The following is a 19038-nucleotide window of genomic DNA, read 5'->3' as shown; positions in this document are numbered from 1 at the left end:
AAATGCAGTTTCTCAGTCACCAATACAGCTATCTGTGGTAAATTTCCTCTTTCACATGACATGTGCAGCAGGGTAGGCTAGTACCTAAAGTGCATGTAGAGCTACCTCCAGCAAAGTGACCAAACATTGGCACCCAGTAATTAAAGAATGTGCTTAAAAAGTGTGTACCAAATGCACTGAACACCTTAACTTTGGGTTAAAAAAGAATCAGCTTTTCAGTCACAAATATCTTATACAGTACTGCATTAAAGGCCCTCTCTGACATTACATGTTCCAAATGGTCAGTCCGCCCCTGACCTAAAGCATATGCTGTGCCATCTCAAGTTAGTGGTCTAGCCTGGAAATCCAATAGCTCATGAATTTGATTGCTTGTAATTGTTTAACCACTTGACCTCTGGAAGGTTTTACCCCCTTCATGACAGGGCATTTGTTTGCTATTCAGCACTGTGCTTCTTTAACTGGAAATTGCTTAGTCATGCAACACTACACTGAAATTAAATTTATATTGTAAAATTTATATTTATATTGCCTTGCCTGATACAAGCTGGCATGGAGTCTGCCACCACTTAGCTTTCCCCTGAGAAGCTACCAGGATTTTTGGCCTATCCTTCTCCATTGCCATCAGATTTACCCAGTGCACCATGAAAGAGATTTAACAGTCATACTTGTGCTTGCTGGACCACTTGCTGCTGACCACATTGTTCAATAATACAGATATGTTGCCAATGTAGAAGAAGGTGAGGAGCAGACATGGACTTCTGGACAGAAAGGGACCTACTCCACCAGCAGGAATGGGAGCAGCTGTTTTGCCAAGCTTAGCATTGAGATGCTGGGCATAGGGGTGATTGTTGACATTTATTATTCCAATTAATCAGCTGTGGAAGATACACCTGCCTGGTTAAGGATGCAGCTAAAGATAGTGGGGTGGCATTAGTAGTCCAAAGACAAGGTTCAAGCCGATGGTTGGCCCTACTTAGTATGGCCCTATGCTGACCCTCTTCTCTTCTTGATGTCCAAAGCATACTCTTTGCCAGTCTTCCCTCCCTATTATTTAAGGCAACAGATGTGGCACTGAAGGGGGAGCTGGGCATTGAGGCAGATTAGGGTACCGCTGCTGTATTTAAACCAACCACTAATGCAAAATTAAAAGGATATATTACACATTCAAAATATGTAATGCAGAAGTGGCACTGGTGCTGTCTGGTGTGAGAATAGTACTGTCCCATAACACCAGATACAGCTTAAAGACATCAAGCAAATATTTGAAAGGACTGGTGCTTTCTGATGCCTCCCTTGAATATGTGTTACAAGGAAAACCCTGTACCTACTAAACAGGATTTTTAAATGTTTTTTGCGTTGGTACATGTGATCCACGGCAGGTCTCCATACCCTTTAAAAACCCCTTGCATATTAGCCTTGAAAATAGTCAGAATTGAATTTCAAGATTCACCCCTTAGACTTTAATGGGGTTTTGATTTAAGTTTGCAATTTTCGAAATTTATGATGTGTTCAATGAAAAGCTCGTTAACCCAATGCAAGCACATTCACTTAACATTGACCAAAAGTGACTGCTGGTGACTGCTTTGTAGTAAACAGTATGGCTAAAGTGTTACAATATGTGATATATTGTATGCATTGGTTATAGAGCAAATAAAAAAAAAATCTATGAAAACTCATCAAGTTTTATATTTGTATGGAAATTCTAGGGAATAAAATATTTATATAGAACTCAAGGACTGACCCAATTAAGGTCAAAAGTATTAAAAATGTGTATTTGGTCCTTGGAGAATCCCTGCAAAGATAGACTGTTAATTCTAATGGATTTCATACCATTATCTCAGGCTTTCCTAAAACAAGTAAAATTCAGTCACTTCTCAAAATTCTGTTACTTTCCCCTGAATTCCACATATAGCCTTTCACCCATGTCAAAGTATATCTGTGTTACTGTAAACACATCTGCCAGTTCCTGTCAACGAAATACTGTATTTCTTGAACATACTTGCTCAGAAAAGCATTTCAGAAAGCCTGTTATTTGTCTTACTCTATTTGTAATTCTAGCACATTTCATTTTTTTCTGCTCATTACACTGGTTGAAATTTAAGGCAGGATTGGTTAAGTTGTAACTAGCAGACGACAATAAACATTTTATCTTCTTAATATCATAAACATGCAGTGTTATAGCTGTATGAATTTTTAAATTCTAAAGAAATACTATATCACTTTAATAACCTTTACAGCTTTGGTCATTGAACCCTTATAAATATACAGGCGGATACAATTAGAGTATGTGTATGCTGAAACTAAATACTTCTAAAACAATTCAAGAATACTTCTGCTAGTCATATTCAAGGTGGCATGCTGTAAAACCCTTTAGGGCTGGTTCAATAAAAAGTTAAGTTTATTTCTATAGTTAGATAATATGTATGACCACAGCATGTGTATGGCAAATTAAGAAGACCTTTTCAGCTATTACTCCAACATTGCTGCAGCTATTGCTTATCCATATATAGTTGCTCTACTACCATATGACATGTAAGTATGTGGGATGACTCCTAGTATGCTAAAGATCAGTTTCTTCTGAGGAGCAATCTAATATATAGTAACATAAAAAAATACTAATTATGCTAACCAAGTTGCATGCACAGTTTTGCCAACAAGAGCTAAGTTGTCAACTAACATATCTCCCAACTGTCCCTTATTTCAAGGGACTTTCCCTGATTTGGATCAAAGTCTCTCTGTCCCTCTTTCCTCCTCGTTTGTCCCTCAGTTTGGTCTGATCTATATAGTTGTATATAAAATGAAAAATTAAACTTTTAAAAAGTGTTTCCCAGTGCTAAACCTTTCATCCAGTTTCTAAATTTCTGCATTTGAAAACTTCAAAAGCCAGTTTGAAGGAATAGTATTGAGGGAAAAAAAACACTTGTGACTTTAACTAATCTTTTGTTTTTATAATTTAAGAGGGCGTGGCAGGGTGTGTGTCCTATGCCTACATACACAACATAAATAGTCAAGTGCAGCGCAAACCAATGTGCAAACTTATACATAAAATAATAATAATGTGAGCATATGTGCAATGTTCATAAAGTGAATGGTCATCAAATCCACGTGATAGGGACTGTTCTCATACACCACTCCATCATTCTGTATACTCCTGGTATCCCACAGTGTGTGACAAACCACCTCCACCAGAAGAGTTGGGCCAACAGGTAGTAACATGCACTTTCCCTTTAAGGGCATATGGAAGGGAAAGCTCATGTGACTACCTATTGGCTCATGGGGTCAATTTGTGAGCAGCCAATTCTTCTGGTGAAGATGAAGTTGTGCTGCACTTGATTATTTATTTTGTTTATGTATTGGGTTATGTGAAAAACCTATAGATGTTCAGATTTTGCATCCTTTATACACATTATATAGTTTTTGTTTTTGGATGACAGTGCCGATTGACACTTTTTTGTTATTGTTTATTTGCTATGCCTACATACATTTGCTAATAGGTGTCCCATGTTCCCATCTCAAAAATTTGATAGGCATGAAATAAGTCACCAGCATACCATAAAGCCTTTGGACAAGGCTTAAGGTTTGGCATGCTAATTGTGTTACTGTGAAGCTAGCATTATATCTGAAGCCCATGCTAATTAGGGATAAATGAATTTAAAGGAGAAGTATGACCAAAACTTTTTGACCATACTTCTCCTATGGGTCACAAGCATATAATTACTTCCACAATCCTATGACCTGTTTTCATCCAACAGTGATCTAAAGCCTGTTGTTGGCTGATGTCCCAGAGCCAGTCCAACCTCTGAAAAGATGCTGACCATATGGTCGGGATCTGCCCAGAAACCTAGGCCAACAGCTGTCTCAGCCTCTCAGCAAGCTGAGCTTGCCTCTCCCACCTCCTCCAAAACCCAGGGGTCCAGTGAGTACTTTAGAGGCAGAGCAGGGAGCTGGTGACTGACAGTCTCCAGCTCTCTGCAGGTTGAGGACCAAGAGCTTAGTGATCAGTGGTGTTTGATCACTGATTTCTTAGGCTTAGAAGAGGAAAGGGACAGCTGCAGCTGGGATCAGTGCTGCAGCTATCTAGGTGAGTATGATTCTTTTTTTTTTTTTTTTTGTGATTCCCATACTTCTCTTTTAAAAGTTTTAGATTTCCTGAAATTTCTAAAAAAAAATAGGAGATTTATGGTAAATGCTGACATTTAAAATGCATTGAAGTCAATTGGAAAGGTGAAAATAAGTTGTTTTTATTAGTTTTGTAGGAGTGCAATTGGTTTAAACAGCCCTTGAGGGTTATAAAGTTAGCCTCGTATTGTCTCTTTTTTTTATTCACATAAAAAAGCAAAGACAGAAAAATACATAATGGAATTGACACAGATAACAATCAGATTCCCCCAAAAAAGGACAGGAAAGCACAAATACAAAGGATTATAAATTAAACAAACAAAACTACCCTACATATACTCTAAAACACAAACTCTAAGTAAAGTAAAGAATATAACTTTTTATAGGCACATTTCACCTAAACTGCTCAGTGACTGAAAATGAAAATCTCCACGTGCTGAAGTGGGAAAGTTTGCTGTGAAATCAGTGTAGCTGAAATTAAATTCATTGTTATTTAATGTTATATACATAGTTCACATTTAGGATACCTGATTCATTTAAAGTTTAAGTATCAGCAGATATAAAAGGGTCGTACTGTTGCAATGTGTGGGGGGATCAGTCTGTACTGAGGTGTCTATTCTGGGAAGGGGTAGTCATTTCTAGGGGTTCTAAGGGGTTTGCACAAGGAAAGGTGGCCCATATTGAAGGGTCTCTACTAAGAAAAGGTGACTGTACTGAGGAGTCTTTGCTGGTCTGCTGTGTGGGAGGATCGACCTGTACTGAGGATTCTGTACTGAAGGGTCTCTACTAGAGAGAGCTTTCTGTACTAAAGGCTCTATACTAGGGAGGGTATCATTGCTGGTGTGGTGAATGCGGCAGGTTCAGTCTGTACTGGGGAGGTGGGCTGGCAAGGAGGACTTAGGGATTCTAGGGGAGATCTGTTCTGTGAGGGATATGGGCTAGGGTTTAAAAGGACTGTGGTATGTGTGTTCTGTGTATATAGGGGGAGTGAGTTCAGATTTTATTTAGCCATGCCCTTTTATTATTATACAGTATCCTCCCAGTGTTAGCACAGTCACACCTACAGCTTTACTGCTTTTTTACTGCAGAACATTTTGCTGGAGGATTAAAAAATTATCACCCCTGGGTTCCAGATATCCTAGATATGCCACTGGGCTGCACTTTCTGTTATGCGTCTGTAAATCTTAGGACTGGATGAACAGAATTGAAAATACTTTAGTATTTAAAACAGATCCCTTATATTAATTTCAAATGTGTATTTAGCTATTTGCATATAATTCAGCTTTATAGAAAAGGGGAGTGTAGAATTTATTGGTTAGATCGATTAGTTTTTCGGTTAATAGAATGTGTCAAATTGTGATTAGCATAGGGGTTTATTTACTAAAACTATAGAGTGCACAATCTGGTGCAGCTGTGCATAGTAGCTTCTAACTTCATATCAGCTTCTAACTTCAACTTGTTCAATTAAGGTTTGACAAAAAAAAAACTGGAAGCTGATTGGTTTCTATGCAGCAGATTTTGCACTCACCAGTTTTAATAAATCAACCTATGGGATTGTTTTTGGTATGTTTTTTACATTTACATAACAAATTCTTCATGTTTTATACCAACTGTAAGTTCAAGTCATCACAAATATTGTCTCCCACCATTGAAGGCACTACATCATCTTCCCTGGAATTCATAAAGACTGGTACAGACAGACTTTGTGTAAGTGTCTTCCATATGTTCTAAAAGTGGTTCAGCATGCTCCAAATTCATATACCTGTCTAGAATGCACACAAGACACTTTCACAAAATCTGTCTGTGCCAGTTTCTCTCTGTACACCAAAACAGAGTTGGTGTTACTTAATTACACTTTTGTAAAAAAAAAACAAAAAAAAAAAAACAGTATTTTTGTTTGAATTTTGTGCGTTCAATGTGCCATAATGTTTAAATGACAATGTAAAAATGGGTGCATTTTAGAGCTACCTGAATTTGATGCACAAGTCTCTGTCAGAACCAAAAATGTCACAGATGATCTTTGAGTTTAGTGAAAGGACTCAAAAGGAAAGTGCAGCACTTACACAATAAAAACTTTTATTTAACAAGTAACAATTAAAACCAATATGCACTCACATGACCCCAGTGAGGGCGTGAAGCTTTCCCAGCCTATCACAGATGTATCACTATAGCTTTGAGTCTTGAGAAAGGGGAGATATGCCCCTGAAACACATGTCTACATAGCAACCTGCTATGTGAGGTGTGGGAGCAACCTATTATTCACTCTGTCATAGGGTAGATGGTATACATTTCCTTAAATCTCTGGAAGAGACTGGCAGATGCCTGAGCTGGAGTTCTCTCTCCTGCAAGCATCCTGGTTTACAGTGCAGAGGGAATACTTTACTGGTGTTTACCAGGCTGTTGCTTTTGGCCAGGACTATAGCCATACATCTGTGATATGTTGTGAAAGGTGAACACCCCCTCTGGGAACAAGTACGTTGATATTGTTTTTCATTACGATTTGTTAAATAACATTTTTATTGTGCTAGTGGTGCACTTCTCTTTTGTTCCCTTTTGTTTTCTAGTGTATCCTGCATCCCTTGTGTGATTTAATATGGATAGCTGCAGATGTATAAGTACCCATAAGGGTTACATGTGAATATCTAAAGATCATCCAAAAAAATATTGGAGAGTGGAGAAGTTTTTCTTTTCATGAATTTGGCACGATACATTAACAAGAGGGACTAACACCATAAAAGTGGTGCAGCAGCTTTATTAAATTCCCCCTTAAGTTTTGGAGTAAACTTATGTCTATTAAAGATCCCAGAGGAACATCAAGATTAACAGCTTGATGAACTTTCACTGAGAGTAACAAAATATTCACAACAGAAGCGGCCACTTCAACAAAAGGATTGGTTTTCTAGTGATGTTACTATCTGGAGAACTATCCTTAGAAGACTTCTCCTGAGGGAATTGGGGGAAGAAGCCTTTAAGAAGAAGACTTCTGGTATGGCAGTCCTCACCTGAGATACAAATTACTGGCGTCAAGAAGCATTAAAGAGGAGAAGGAAGCACAAACCTCTAGTGTGGCAATTAATTGGAGTCAAAACACAAACAGAAACTCATTGCTTTGGTGATTTTAATAAGTGCTCATGAGATTATAATTTTAAAAGGATTTGTTCAGTATTCTTACACCATATTGTGCATTCTTTACTAACATTTTAAATAAAAAGTTTAAAAGATAAGTTCACCTTTTAGACAAAAATAATAAATGCACATTTTTTTGCAGGTAAAAATATCTGCATCTATTATTTTTGTCTAAAGGAGCCTGTAAAGCATTGCACCTGTGATCAGTAGATCGCTGATGCCATGCAGGTCTGCTGTGAGAGTATTGGGATGTATGAGCTAGCAGATATACTGACAGGAAGCTTCAATGACCCACCATGGTGCACCACAGCACCATAGAGCTAGGGCTGTCGGAACTTGAAGGCACTCATTCACAGAATACTATGAATAAGTGACATGACCTTGTGGGTGGAGCCCCACAGAGCCGTGCAGTTTTCAAATCTAACAGATAGTGTGGGGAAACTTCTCCCTGTACTATCTGTCGGGGGGGGGTTTGCGGAGTGCGCTGCTGTGGCTATGGGAACATGTTCCACCCTAAAAACTTGTAGAACATGTAACATGTTTCAAAGGTGAACTTATCCTTTAAATAAAAAAGGGTGCATGAGCCTTACTGGATATACATGAAGATGCCCAGAGGCCTCATCATTCTAAACTACTGGTTTCATATTTACCTACTCTCGAGGAAATTTTGTGTAAATGGACCTCTACTGCTTTTCCTTCTGTGTCATCCTGGGACACCATGATTAATACTGCTTTGCCATTGTATAAACTGTCCTATATTATCCGTGGCTACCCTTGGAAATATAATAAGGTCTGGCTCCCCTGAATGTCCCAGTAGACTGCTATGACTTTATTTCTTACCAGTGTAGAGATGGGTGGCATTATATGGCCTCCCCCCCTCTTGTTTCCAATCCTACCTGCCTTTGGCGCTTTCATCCCTTCCTCCTCCCCTCTTCTCTTTTCCCCCTCACCCCCCTTCCCCACTCCTCTGTTTGAGTTATGATGTATCTTTGCTTTGGGTGCTCCTCTACCAAATGGAGTTTATTTCATCTAGTTTTGTAACCTTGGTCTTTCTTTCAACACTGTTCTGCATTGTTGGATTCTGCCTTGTTTTTTTATTTTGCTGATTCCTATACTCTGCCATGCCAAATTATTTGCTGATATTGCCATGTATTGCTTTTAAACCTTCAATAAAGCAATCCTGTTTGGTAAAAAAAAAAGAATGCACAATTTTGATTGTAACGTCACCAGATAACATGGAGTGTTTAAAATAGTAAGCATGTAAGTGACAATTGATCACTCATTAAGGTGGGGGCTAAGCATACAGAATGTGTGGAATGACAGAATGCAGTGCATATAAAAAAAACAGCTAAGGGTAACATATACTGTATAGTAAATAAAAATTACAGTGTGTTTTAGTGTATAGTTAGTGTATATTAGGACTAGGTCTGTAATTGTTTAGAATGTGAGATTGTTTATTCAGACCTGGTGCTGATTAGGGATGCGTTTTGGGTTTGGGTTGAATAAACGTTTGACCCAAACATAGCCTGTTTCCAGTTCAGCCAACAGGTGAACAAACTTACCAAATTTGGCCAGTTTACACATCCACACCCCTTACAGATGTTTGCCTGTCATTTTGTGGTGGTAGCACTACCACAGCAAATTGACAAATCCCTGGTATGGTGTAGGAGATGCACATTCACTTTCCCCCGTCCTGATCACCGAGGCTCCCTAGGCTGCATGCCTGGGTAAGGCTCTTTTTATTTTTAGAGGGATCTAAAAATAAATAAAAAAAAAAAGTACACATCCAAAATACATGATACCAGGAAAAATATATATATAGCTGAAAGGCATCTCCAAAGAATGTAATCAAAAGCATGGAGTTTTTTCCCATGTCATCCTTGCAATTGTTGTTTGGAGGATAAACTCACCCTGTATAGTATTTCTTTAAAAGTTTTTTGCATTTGTACATGTCATCCATGGCAATGCCTAGCTCCCCATTCCTTTTATGATAATTTATTTCCAATTAGCTTTGAAAATGAGCAGAAATTATTATCCAGGATAACCACTTTAGACTTTAATGGGGTTCAGTTTTAGATTTAAAATTTTCAGGCTGCACACAGGGTTAACACGGGGGGCACGCTGGACACCTTAGCTGCCATTGTGCTACATGCTGTGTGTCCAGTGCGCTCCCGTACCTTTAAAGAGGGGTGGGTTCCCTCAGATCCACCTTCCCTTGGTCTATTCATTAAATACATGTGCCTCTGCTATGGGGGCTCTTAAAATTTGTAGAGTTAGGAACTACAAAATACTGGTTTGCCGTCCCAAGGCTCTGTAGCTTAATCATGTATTTGCAAATGTGTGCTAACTAAACCCCTGTTTTTAATGCATACTGCTAGACAAGTAATTTGGTTTCTTTGCAGAGTGGCTGGCAAGTGTGAGCTGGGAATTTTTCTTTTTTTGTTGTTTGACATGTGTTGCCCATCCATGTGTTCCTTCCTGTGAAGGCCAGTTATAGACTGGGGCAGTGGCCGTTTTTTGTACTGTTAAACAAATCCCCCACTAACCAAACCTAGACATTCATTTATCCCTACTCAGTCAGGAAGCAAAGAGCTTCTGCTGCACGCTTATCCTCAAAAAACAAATAATGCTTTGTGACACCAGAATTATGAGTTCACCGTGACTAATTGAGTAATGGTAATATAAAAATGTTCATAAAAATGATAAAAAGAAAATATAAAACTTTTGGGAATTTAGATGTCTTCTAAGAGGTCACAAAATACCTTTCAATTTTTATTTTATTTCTTTATGGTTTTGGCATTGCCTTTTCTTATTTGCACTATTTATTCAGTGTATCTAGATACCTAACCACACTGTTTGTGTGAGTAATATTCCATCGTTTCTGTGGCTGGATCACTTCAATTCAATTTTCACTTTAAATGGCTAAATATTTTGCTTTGGTGATATGATTTGTAAATGGTGCATCAAATCCATAATATGTATAAATGCTTAAATTAATTTGAATCTGAAGGATTAAAGAGCCATTAGCATACTAAGATGATTTTAGCAAAATGGCATTGAATACATAAATGGTGTGAAGTATTTAATGCCATTTCAAGCAGAAATATTTTCCTGCAGGGATATTAAGGGTGTTTTAGTGCTTTCTAATTTCTGTTGATTAGACACAATAGAGTTTTTCTCTCCCAAGTGACCTTATCCTTATACTGACTTTTCACATCAACTGCAAGAAAAAATGTTCTCAATTATGGCCAACACAAATAAGTAATTGATGTTACAAGTTACTGAGCAACATTCCAAAGTCAATATACAGTATGACCTCCACTGTCAATGTATCTTGATAGAACTAAAATAAAATCAATGAAGGTATGAATTAAAGTGCTTTATCTTCCAAGCCTCAATCATATTTTTTCTTTTATTTATTGTGAAGTCCTCCTTTCTTTTCTATTGTATTATAGCACACTGGTTGCATCTAAAGCTACAATCCCAAGAAGAATGTTCTTTTCTCAGTGAATTTTCCACTACAGTGCACAGTTCAGACACAAATGCATCACCTTAGCCATGCTGCACAAATCAAAAATTCAACTGCATTCTACAATATCATGTATAATAATAATAATAATATGAAAAGTGGGGAACCAAGAACAAGTAATGTGATTTAAAATGCAAAGATTATTTCTGATGGGTTGCTTTGAATCACTGCACTTTACAAATAATTTTAGTATAGTAAATTCAGAGTACATACATAAGAGCTAAAAGTAATCTGCCATGTTATCACAAATTTCTATGGTCAATGGTCTTTGGAGCCCAGTGTGACACCAAAATACTCAACTCAATTTAGAGTGTAATGCACACTATATTGCTACAAGTGTTGGGACACCTGCCTTTACACGCACATGAACTTTAATGACATCCCAGGTTTAGTCCGTTGGGTTCAATAGACATCCCAGGTTTAGTCCGTTGGGTTCAATATTGAGTTGGCCAACCCTTTGCAGCTATAACAGCTTCAACTCTTCTGGGAAGGCTGTCCACAAGGTTTAGGAGTGTGTCTATGGGAATGTTTGACCATTCTTCCAGAAGCGCATTTGTGAGGTCAAGCACTGATGTCGGACGAGAAAGCCTGACTTGCAGTCTCCGCTCTAATTCATCCCAAAGGCATTCTATCAAGTTGAGGTCAGGGCAGTCATGTTCCTCCACCCCAAACTCGCTCATCCATGTCTTTGTGGACCTTGCCTTGTGCACTGTTGCACACTCATGTTGGAACAGGAAGGGGCCATCCACAAACTGTTCCCATAATGTTGGGAGCATGAAATTATCCAAATGTCTTGGTATGCTGATGCCTTAGGAGTTCCCTTCCCTGGAATTAAGGGGTCAATCCCAACCCCTGAAAAACAACCCCACAACATAATCCCCCCTCCACCAAACTTTACACTTGGCACAAAGCAGTCAGGCAAGTACCATTCTGCTGGCAACCGCCAAACCCAAACCCATGCATCGGATTGCCAGACAGGGAAGCATGATTTTTCACTCCAGAGAACATGTCTACACTGCTTTAGAGTCCAGTGGTGGCTTGCTTTACACCACTGCATCCAATGCTTTGCATTGCACTTGGTGATGTAAGTCCTGGATGCAATTGCTTGACCATGGAAACCCATTCCAAGAAGCTCTCTATGCACTGTTGTTGCTCTAATCTGAATGCCACATGAAGTTTGGAGGTCTGTAGCTATTGACTCTGCAGACAGTTGGTGACTGTTGTGCACTGTGCGCTTCAGCATGCACTGACCCCACTTTGTCATTTTACATGGCCTACCACTTTGTGGCTGAGTCACTGTTGTTCCCAGTTGCTTCCACTTTGTTATAATACCACTAACAATTGACCGTGGAATACTTAGTAGCAAGAACATTTCACGGATGGACTTATTGCACAGGTGGCAACCTATTACAGTATCACACTGGAATTCACTGAGCGTAACCCATTCTTTCACAAATGTTTGTAGAAGCAGTCTGCATGCCTAGGTGCTTGATTTTATACACCTGTGGCCATGGAGATGATTGGAACACCTGAATCTAATGATTTGGAGGGGTGTCCCAATACTTTTGGCAATATAATGTGTCTTTGCCTTGTGCAAAAAATGCTTAAATATGTTGGATTAAAAATAGAAAGTTTACATTTATGGTTCTATCAGCTTACATTGTAAGCCTAGATTAAAAGATCTCATATTCATTTAATTGGCTTTTCCTCTAAAGTTCAAAAATCAGGTTGTTTATGTGATAAACTGAAACCTATAACTCTTTGCAAAAGGTTTTTGATGCACAAATTCTACAACATGTGCTGCAGTTATTATTGAATCTGCAAATTTACATCAACCTTTATTATTGAATCTGCAAATTTACATCAACCTTAATGAATAAAGATTGTATTTAATAGTGTATATAACACTTCTGCAAAGAAAACATGGGAAGGGGACACTATCAGTGCCAACTTACATTTTTATGGTTTATAAAAAGGTTTTCAATCCTTTCAAAGTATTCTAAAACCCTATCATGGAAAATGGTCAGCTGAAATGTTCTGCTTGCATCATTAACATAACAGCATTACCAAATATGACTGAAAACAGTAAATTAGCTAATCTCATCCCATGCTTTAAGACTAAAACTGTATGATTTCCAAATGAAAGCCAATAATCTTGGATTCTCAAAGAATTACTTTCATGTCATATCAGGCAAAGGTATTGTGTCTCCTATCAGCCATCCTGTTTCCTACAGATTAGTTGCTATCGGTAACACACTCCGTAATTGTTTGCATTGCCTTTCAAACTATATTTATTCAGCAAAGACAAAACCTTTAACTAACAGCTATTTTGTTTATAAAAGACATATCCGCTGACAGTTTGGCATTTAAGATTATATACATATGATTCACACAAATTAAGGGTCATTTTTTTACACTAAGCTCAGACTCTGTGATTTTATGCATGATTAAATAGTAATTAAGCTGTAATGAAAAATATGTAGCTTGATTACAATTAATATAATTGCACAAGTCAGTTTGTATCTTCATTTTCTACATGCTGTGCTGAATTGGAATGACAATCCTTTAACTGCTTCATAAATGGATACACCGCATGGATGACACCAATAAAGATGGGAAGTGAAGGGACAAAAAAGTTTGCAAATTGAACTAAAGCTCCAAAAAAAAAAAAAAGGTTGCTTTTGACAGACATCATGAATATTTATTCCCCACCTTGCATTTTAAATGGATATAGAGATAGACCTAGAAAAAATATGTTTGGCATTTCAACTCATTTGAAAGGAAAATCTATATGCATTTGTGTGCTTTATGTAGATGAAAACAGTCGGGGGTAAAGAATATACACAGGAACATTTCCATGCAACGTAGATAGTGAATCATGTTAAATTTATAATGCATCCTGTTATACCCACTTGAAAACTGTATGGAAAAACCAGACTTGCTGATGAAAAAATCACTATCAAACTGTAAAGTCAAAGAGTTGAATGTGCTATGAATGTCCTCGGGGAGAGAAGAACCACTCCACTCTTTCAGAAGAACATCACTGTCTACAGGTCCATCCCATACCTTGAGGATATCATGTGCGACTTCGGTGTCAAAAACTATAAAGTGAAGGCTGAAAAAAAAAAAGACAGTATATATAATGTTTAGCCTTGTAAATACTAAAATATGCATTGTTCTGTCTCTGGAAATATAATGTTAAACTAGAAAGCATTGAAGAGAAAACAGAAACTATGACTTGTGCCTTCTGTGTGGATCTAAATTTAGGATTTTGATAAACATCAACTCATACATATGCCACATTATATACTTTACAGTCCAAGTTAAATCACAGAAATCAATATGCAATCACATAAACATTGTATTCACAAATCTGTTTTCATTGCCTTACCTATACTTTCTTGTTACAACAGATGTGCAGGATATCTAAAAATGACCGTGCAGTCCAATAGTCACCAGATTTAGACCTGGTGCTCTCAGTAATAAGAAATCATTAAAAGACCTGATCTAACACATCTCCTCTTCCTGTGCAATTGAAATCTGTATAAGGACCTTTTTGATGAGAGGTGTGGCTTTGATTTGATCAGTATAGAGCATCAATATTTATTTATTATTTATTTTATCACCACATGTTTTTTTAATTTGTCATGATATAAATGAAAAAAGACCAAACATTTTGAAAAAAAAGATATTTTCTGCTTTCGGTTATACAAAATATCAAATAAACTCAAAGTTAGTCATAAATTTCGGCCAAAATGTATTCTGCTACATGTCTTCGGTAAACAAAAACCCAATATATATATATTGGAATTTACGCAGCTTTTACTTTTTGACTCTCTGACTCATCACGTTTCTTGAGATGCTAAAATGCCAGGGCATTACAAACCCCCCCCTCCCCCCAATAACCCCTTTTAGGAAAGTAGACATCCAAAGGAATTTGCTGAGAGGCAAGTTGTACATTTTTGGAAAATGACAATTTTTTTTTCTTACACAAAGTTGCCACGTAAATTATATATGGCTCACACATGCCATGGGTATATGTGGAATAATACCCCAAAACACATTCTGCTACTTCTCCCTTCTCTAAAGGGATACCACAAGTGAGAGAATTTTGGCAGCCTAGCCACATAGGCCCCCAAAATCCAATGGCCACCTTCAGGCTTTCAAAGGGCACACTTCCTCATATCACTTCCTCACTACTTATCACAGTTTTGTAGGCCCTAAAATGCTAGGATAGTAAAAATACCCCCTCAAATGTCCCCTTTTTGGAAAGTAGACACCCAAAAGAATTTGATAAGATGCTTGATGAGCACTGTGAGTATTTTGCAGGTATTATTTTTGTCACAGGGTTTAGAAAAAGAAAAAAAGAAAAGAATACATATTCGTTTTCTTTCTTCATTTTCCAAAAACTTGTGGCAACAATTGAGATCTGCAAAATATTCCTCATTACCCTTAGCAAATACCTTGGAGTGTCTGCTTTCTAAAAAAGGGTTCATTTTTAGGGGTACTTCTACTATCTTGGCATTTCAGGGCCAACATTAGAAGCTTATGCCATACATCACCCACTTGAAGACAAAGCCTTTTCTGACACTTTTGTGTTTATAATAAACCATTCTTTTTTGCTAGAAATTTACTTTGAACCTCCAAACATTATATATATTTTAATGCAGAGGCCCTAGAAAATAAAACAGTGGGTGTTGACATTTTTTATGTCACACAATATTTGTGCAGTAATTTTTCAAATGCTAATCTTTTGGAAAAAATATACAAAATGCACAAAAACACACACACCACTTTATATTTACACAGGAGGTCTAGTGACAGAATGACTGCCCTTGACCATGCTCATGCATGGTGCAATCTCTGTTTACCGGACTGACTCTTACGTTCGCCTTTGCGATCTGTCCCTTTCTTTTTTGGGTCATTTTTATTGTGATCACAGAGAATGTAACTATCCCCTGTGATAGCACTGGGCAGTGACAGGCACTCTTTTCTCAGAAAGCTGGGGTCTATTGCTTTCTCAATTTAAAAATGTCACGGTTTATATTTGGCGAAACTGAAATGCTTGTAGCTTCCAGTTTCTTAGATTATAGAGAAATAGAAAGCGACATAAGGGTACATCTCCTTGCCCAGATCAACTGCTCGCCCACTGCGGAGGAGCGGGGAGAGGCAAGTAGTTACAAAAACATATTTAATTATTAAAATTCTCTCAATAGTTTTTTTTTTTTTTTTACATTATTTTAATTTTTTTAAACACTTTAATCAGAGTAGTGCAATGTTACCAGAGTACCATCTTACAGCTCCGGAGGGGGGGGGGGGTTATCAGGGGTTCACTTTGCATTGCAGGAGTAATAAAGATTATTGCAATGCAATGCAATGCTTGCTTTAAACTGTTATGAATGAGTTAAGTCCATGACGTCTCAAAATAATAGTGATTTGTGCTTGGCTCCACCTGGTCACATGGTACAGGGAGCTGTGATTGGTCCCATGTACCATGTGAGAGTTGTGGGCCAATCACAGCTCACCAAGAAGAGAAGTAAAGCTGCTTTGATTCAGATTGATTCATAACAGCTTTGCTAACATCGTGATCGTGTGACCGCATAGCCATCACATGGTCACCCGGTCCCATTCACTGGGATCTTCATTTTGCTGAGTCCATCATGCTGCACCCCCTTGTGTTAGGACAGGCAGAGCGATGTACCAGTATATCGCTTTGCCTATGGTTGCCACCTATCTGCAGTGCATTACGGGCAGGTGGTCTTATCAGCGTACCCTATGCGTTACGTCATATCACGTGACCTGGCTCTGAACCCAGAAGTGTTGTAATACACACTGCTACCACACTGCTACACTATATCAGGCTGCAAACTGGAAATGCATGTGACACCATTTTGGAAAAGGGAGTTCTGCATACTTCTCACAGCAAGCACTGTATAGTGAGTTTTTTAACCCTGTAGTGTCCCAGGAGGACACATTTTAATGTGAGTAGAACTAAATTGTTTTGATAAAAGCTGTTTTTAGTGGCAATACTACACTATATTGAGCCTTTTTTCACATGGATGTGGAGAGATCTGGAGCTGTTTAAAGGTGCTGGCTAATGGTGGTGAAGATCTGTGTACCATTAAACCCTCCCGGGTCAAAGGGAAAGGCGCAGTTTGACCTGTCATTACGGGTCAAACTTGGAGGTGAGCGCAATAGAGTGTTGGAGGTGGATGAGCACTAAGGGGTGACACAGGAGCACCATACATGCTTATACAGTAGTTGTTATGATCCGCCAGGTGGGGCCTCAGGCTGCCAACTGACAGACCTACCCAGAGCGTGGGGTCTAAGCCCGGGCTGTGCTTTCACCAGGGCCCCTGATGGTGGGGATGGACTTGTAACAGTCCCGGGCCAGGTCACGACCTCTGAGCAGGCCCACCAGTGGCTGAGGAAGCCTCCGGGGACGTATGCAGGTACCGGGAGAGCCAGATGTAAAGAGGATGGCGGCCCCAGCAGGGTGGTAACGGATCGTGGTCCCGAGGGGGTAAGCGGGGTACCGAATCGGCGGGCAAAGAGTAGTCAGGTCACACGCAGGATCAGCAGGGTAAGTCAGTCCGTAGAATGGTCAGGCAAGCTGGGGGTCAGAATAGGAGAAGGCAGAGTAGTCAGGGCAATCCAGGTCAATCACAGGAGAAGGTAGCGTAGTCAGGGTCAATCAGGGTCACTAGAACAGATGCAGGAACGCAGGATCACAGATAGACCTTGCGGCAATCTGTGACAGTGCAGGGCATCTTTAAATAGTGCGCCCTGCACTGTCATTGGCCAGCTAGGACGCGCCCCCGGCTGTCATTGGACGCCTGAGGCGCGCCCGCGGTTCCTACTGCGCATGCGCAGCGTCCTGTCAGCCGCGGCTCGCCGGGACCTAGTGCCTGTGTCCTGGCATGATCTGCCGCCAGTGCGCATGCGCGGAGGGAGATGCGGCGATCCCTGATTCCAGAGCCGCGATCCCTGAAAGTAGTGTGTTACACTGGTCCAGTTGAAGTACAGAGGATTTAAAGGAACGGTTCACCATTTTTTGAGACCATTTTCAGAAAACACTTGTTGCCTCTATAGGATATATACCACACAACACTTGTTGTGATCTATAGGTTATATACCACACAAGTCCACGTGATGATATTTAAGATTTGGTATAGCATACATTGATTTTAACAAGCACAGTTTTCTGTTTTTTCACTATTTATATATGCACATATTCAATTGTTAGCATCATTTATGTATATATTGCTGTGCTGCATTTCTCCATTTTTATTTACGTTTTTACATGTGGGAACACATTATATGCTAGCCACACAATTTGTTTAGGAGGTTCATTGTGCTGAGGGTTTTCTACACACACCAATAAAATGTGTTAACCCAAACAAACTCCAATCATATGAATGTATCATATACAATTGTGTAAAATAGTTTTCCTAATATAAAAAATGGCTCACTGTGGTATATATACAGTACTGTGCAAAAGTTTTAAGCAGGTGTGAAAAAATGCTGTAAATTAAGAAGGCATGCAGAAATAGCAGTGTTGGTAGTTTATTTTTATCAATTACCAAAATGGAAAGTAAATAAACATAAGAGAAATCCAAATCAAATCAATATTTGGTGTGACCACCCTTTGCCTTCAAAACAGCATCAATTCTTCTAGGTACACTTGCACATGGTTTTTGAAGAGACTCAGTAGGTAGGTTGTTCCAAACATCTTTCAGAACTAACCACAGATCTTTTGTGGTTGTAGGCTGTTTCAAACCCTTCTGTCTCTTCATGTTGAAAGACTCGATGTTGAGATCAGGGCTCTGTGGGGGACAAACTATCACCTCAAGTACTCCTTGTTCTTTACACTGAAGATAGTTCTTAATGACATTGGCTGTATGTTTGGGGTCATTGTCCTGCTGCAGAATTAATTTGGGGTCAATCACACACCTCGCTGTTGATATGGCATGATGGCTCAGTATCTTCCTGTGTTTCTCTGCATTGAAGACACCATTGATCCTGACCAAATCTCCAACTAATTGAAGAAATTTAACCAAACATGCACCATGCTTCACTGTTGAATGCAGATACTCATTGTTCTGCTCTCCAGCCCTTTGAAAAACAAACTGCCTCCTCCTAAAGCCAATTTTTTATATTTTGACTCACCAGTACAGAGCACCTGCTTCCATTTTTCTGCACTCCAGTTCTTATGTTTTTGAACATAGTTGAGTCACTTAGCCTTGTTTCCACATCCAATACAT

The 19038-nt window shown here is 38.9% G+C and overlaps 1 protein-coding gene across 1 annotated transcript in view; it reads right to left on the bottom strand.

Annotated features, from left to right (window-relative positions):
* Window positions 1-19038, bottom strand: part of CSMD1 (CUB and Sushi multiple domains 1) — a 2075474-nt gene that overhangs the window by 496335 nt on the left and 1560101 nt on the right. Inside the window, exon 26 of the mRNA XM_089679519.1 lies at window positions 13687-13889. Within this exon, the coding sequence (XP_089535645.1) occupies window positions 13687-13889 (203 nt within the window). The remainder of the gene's footprint in view (window positions 1-13686; window positions 13890-19038) is intronic.

The sequence above is a fragment of the Staurois parvus genome, unplaced genomic scaffold (genome assembly GCF_062004578.1).
Source record: "Staurois parvus isolate SC_StPar_1 unplaced genomic scaffold, SC_StPar_1.0 ptg000226l, whole genome shotgun sequence".
NCBI classification, from domain to species: Eukaryota; Metazoa; Chordata; class Amphibia; order Anura; family Ranidae; genus Staurois; species Staurois parvus.
This window is presented reverse-complemented; position numbering and strand designations above follow the sequence as displayed.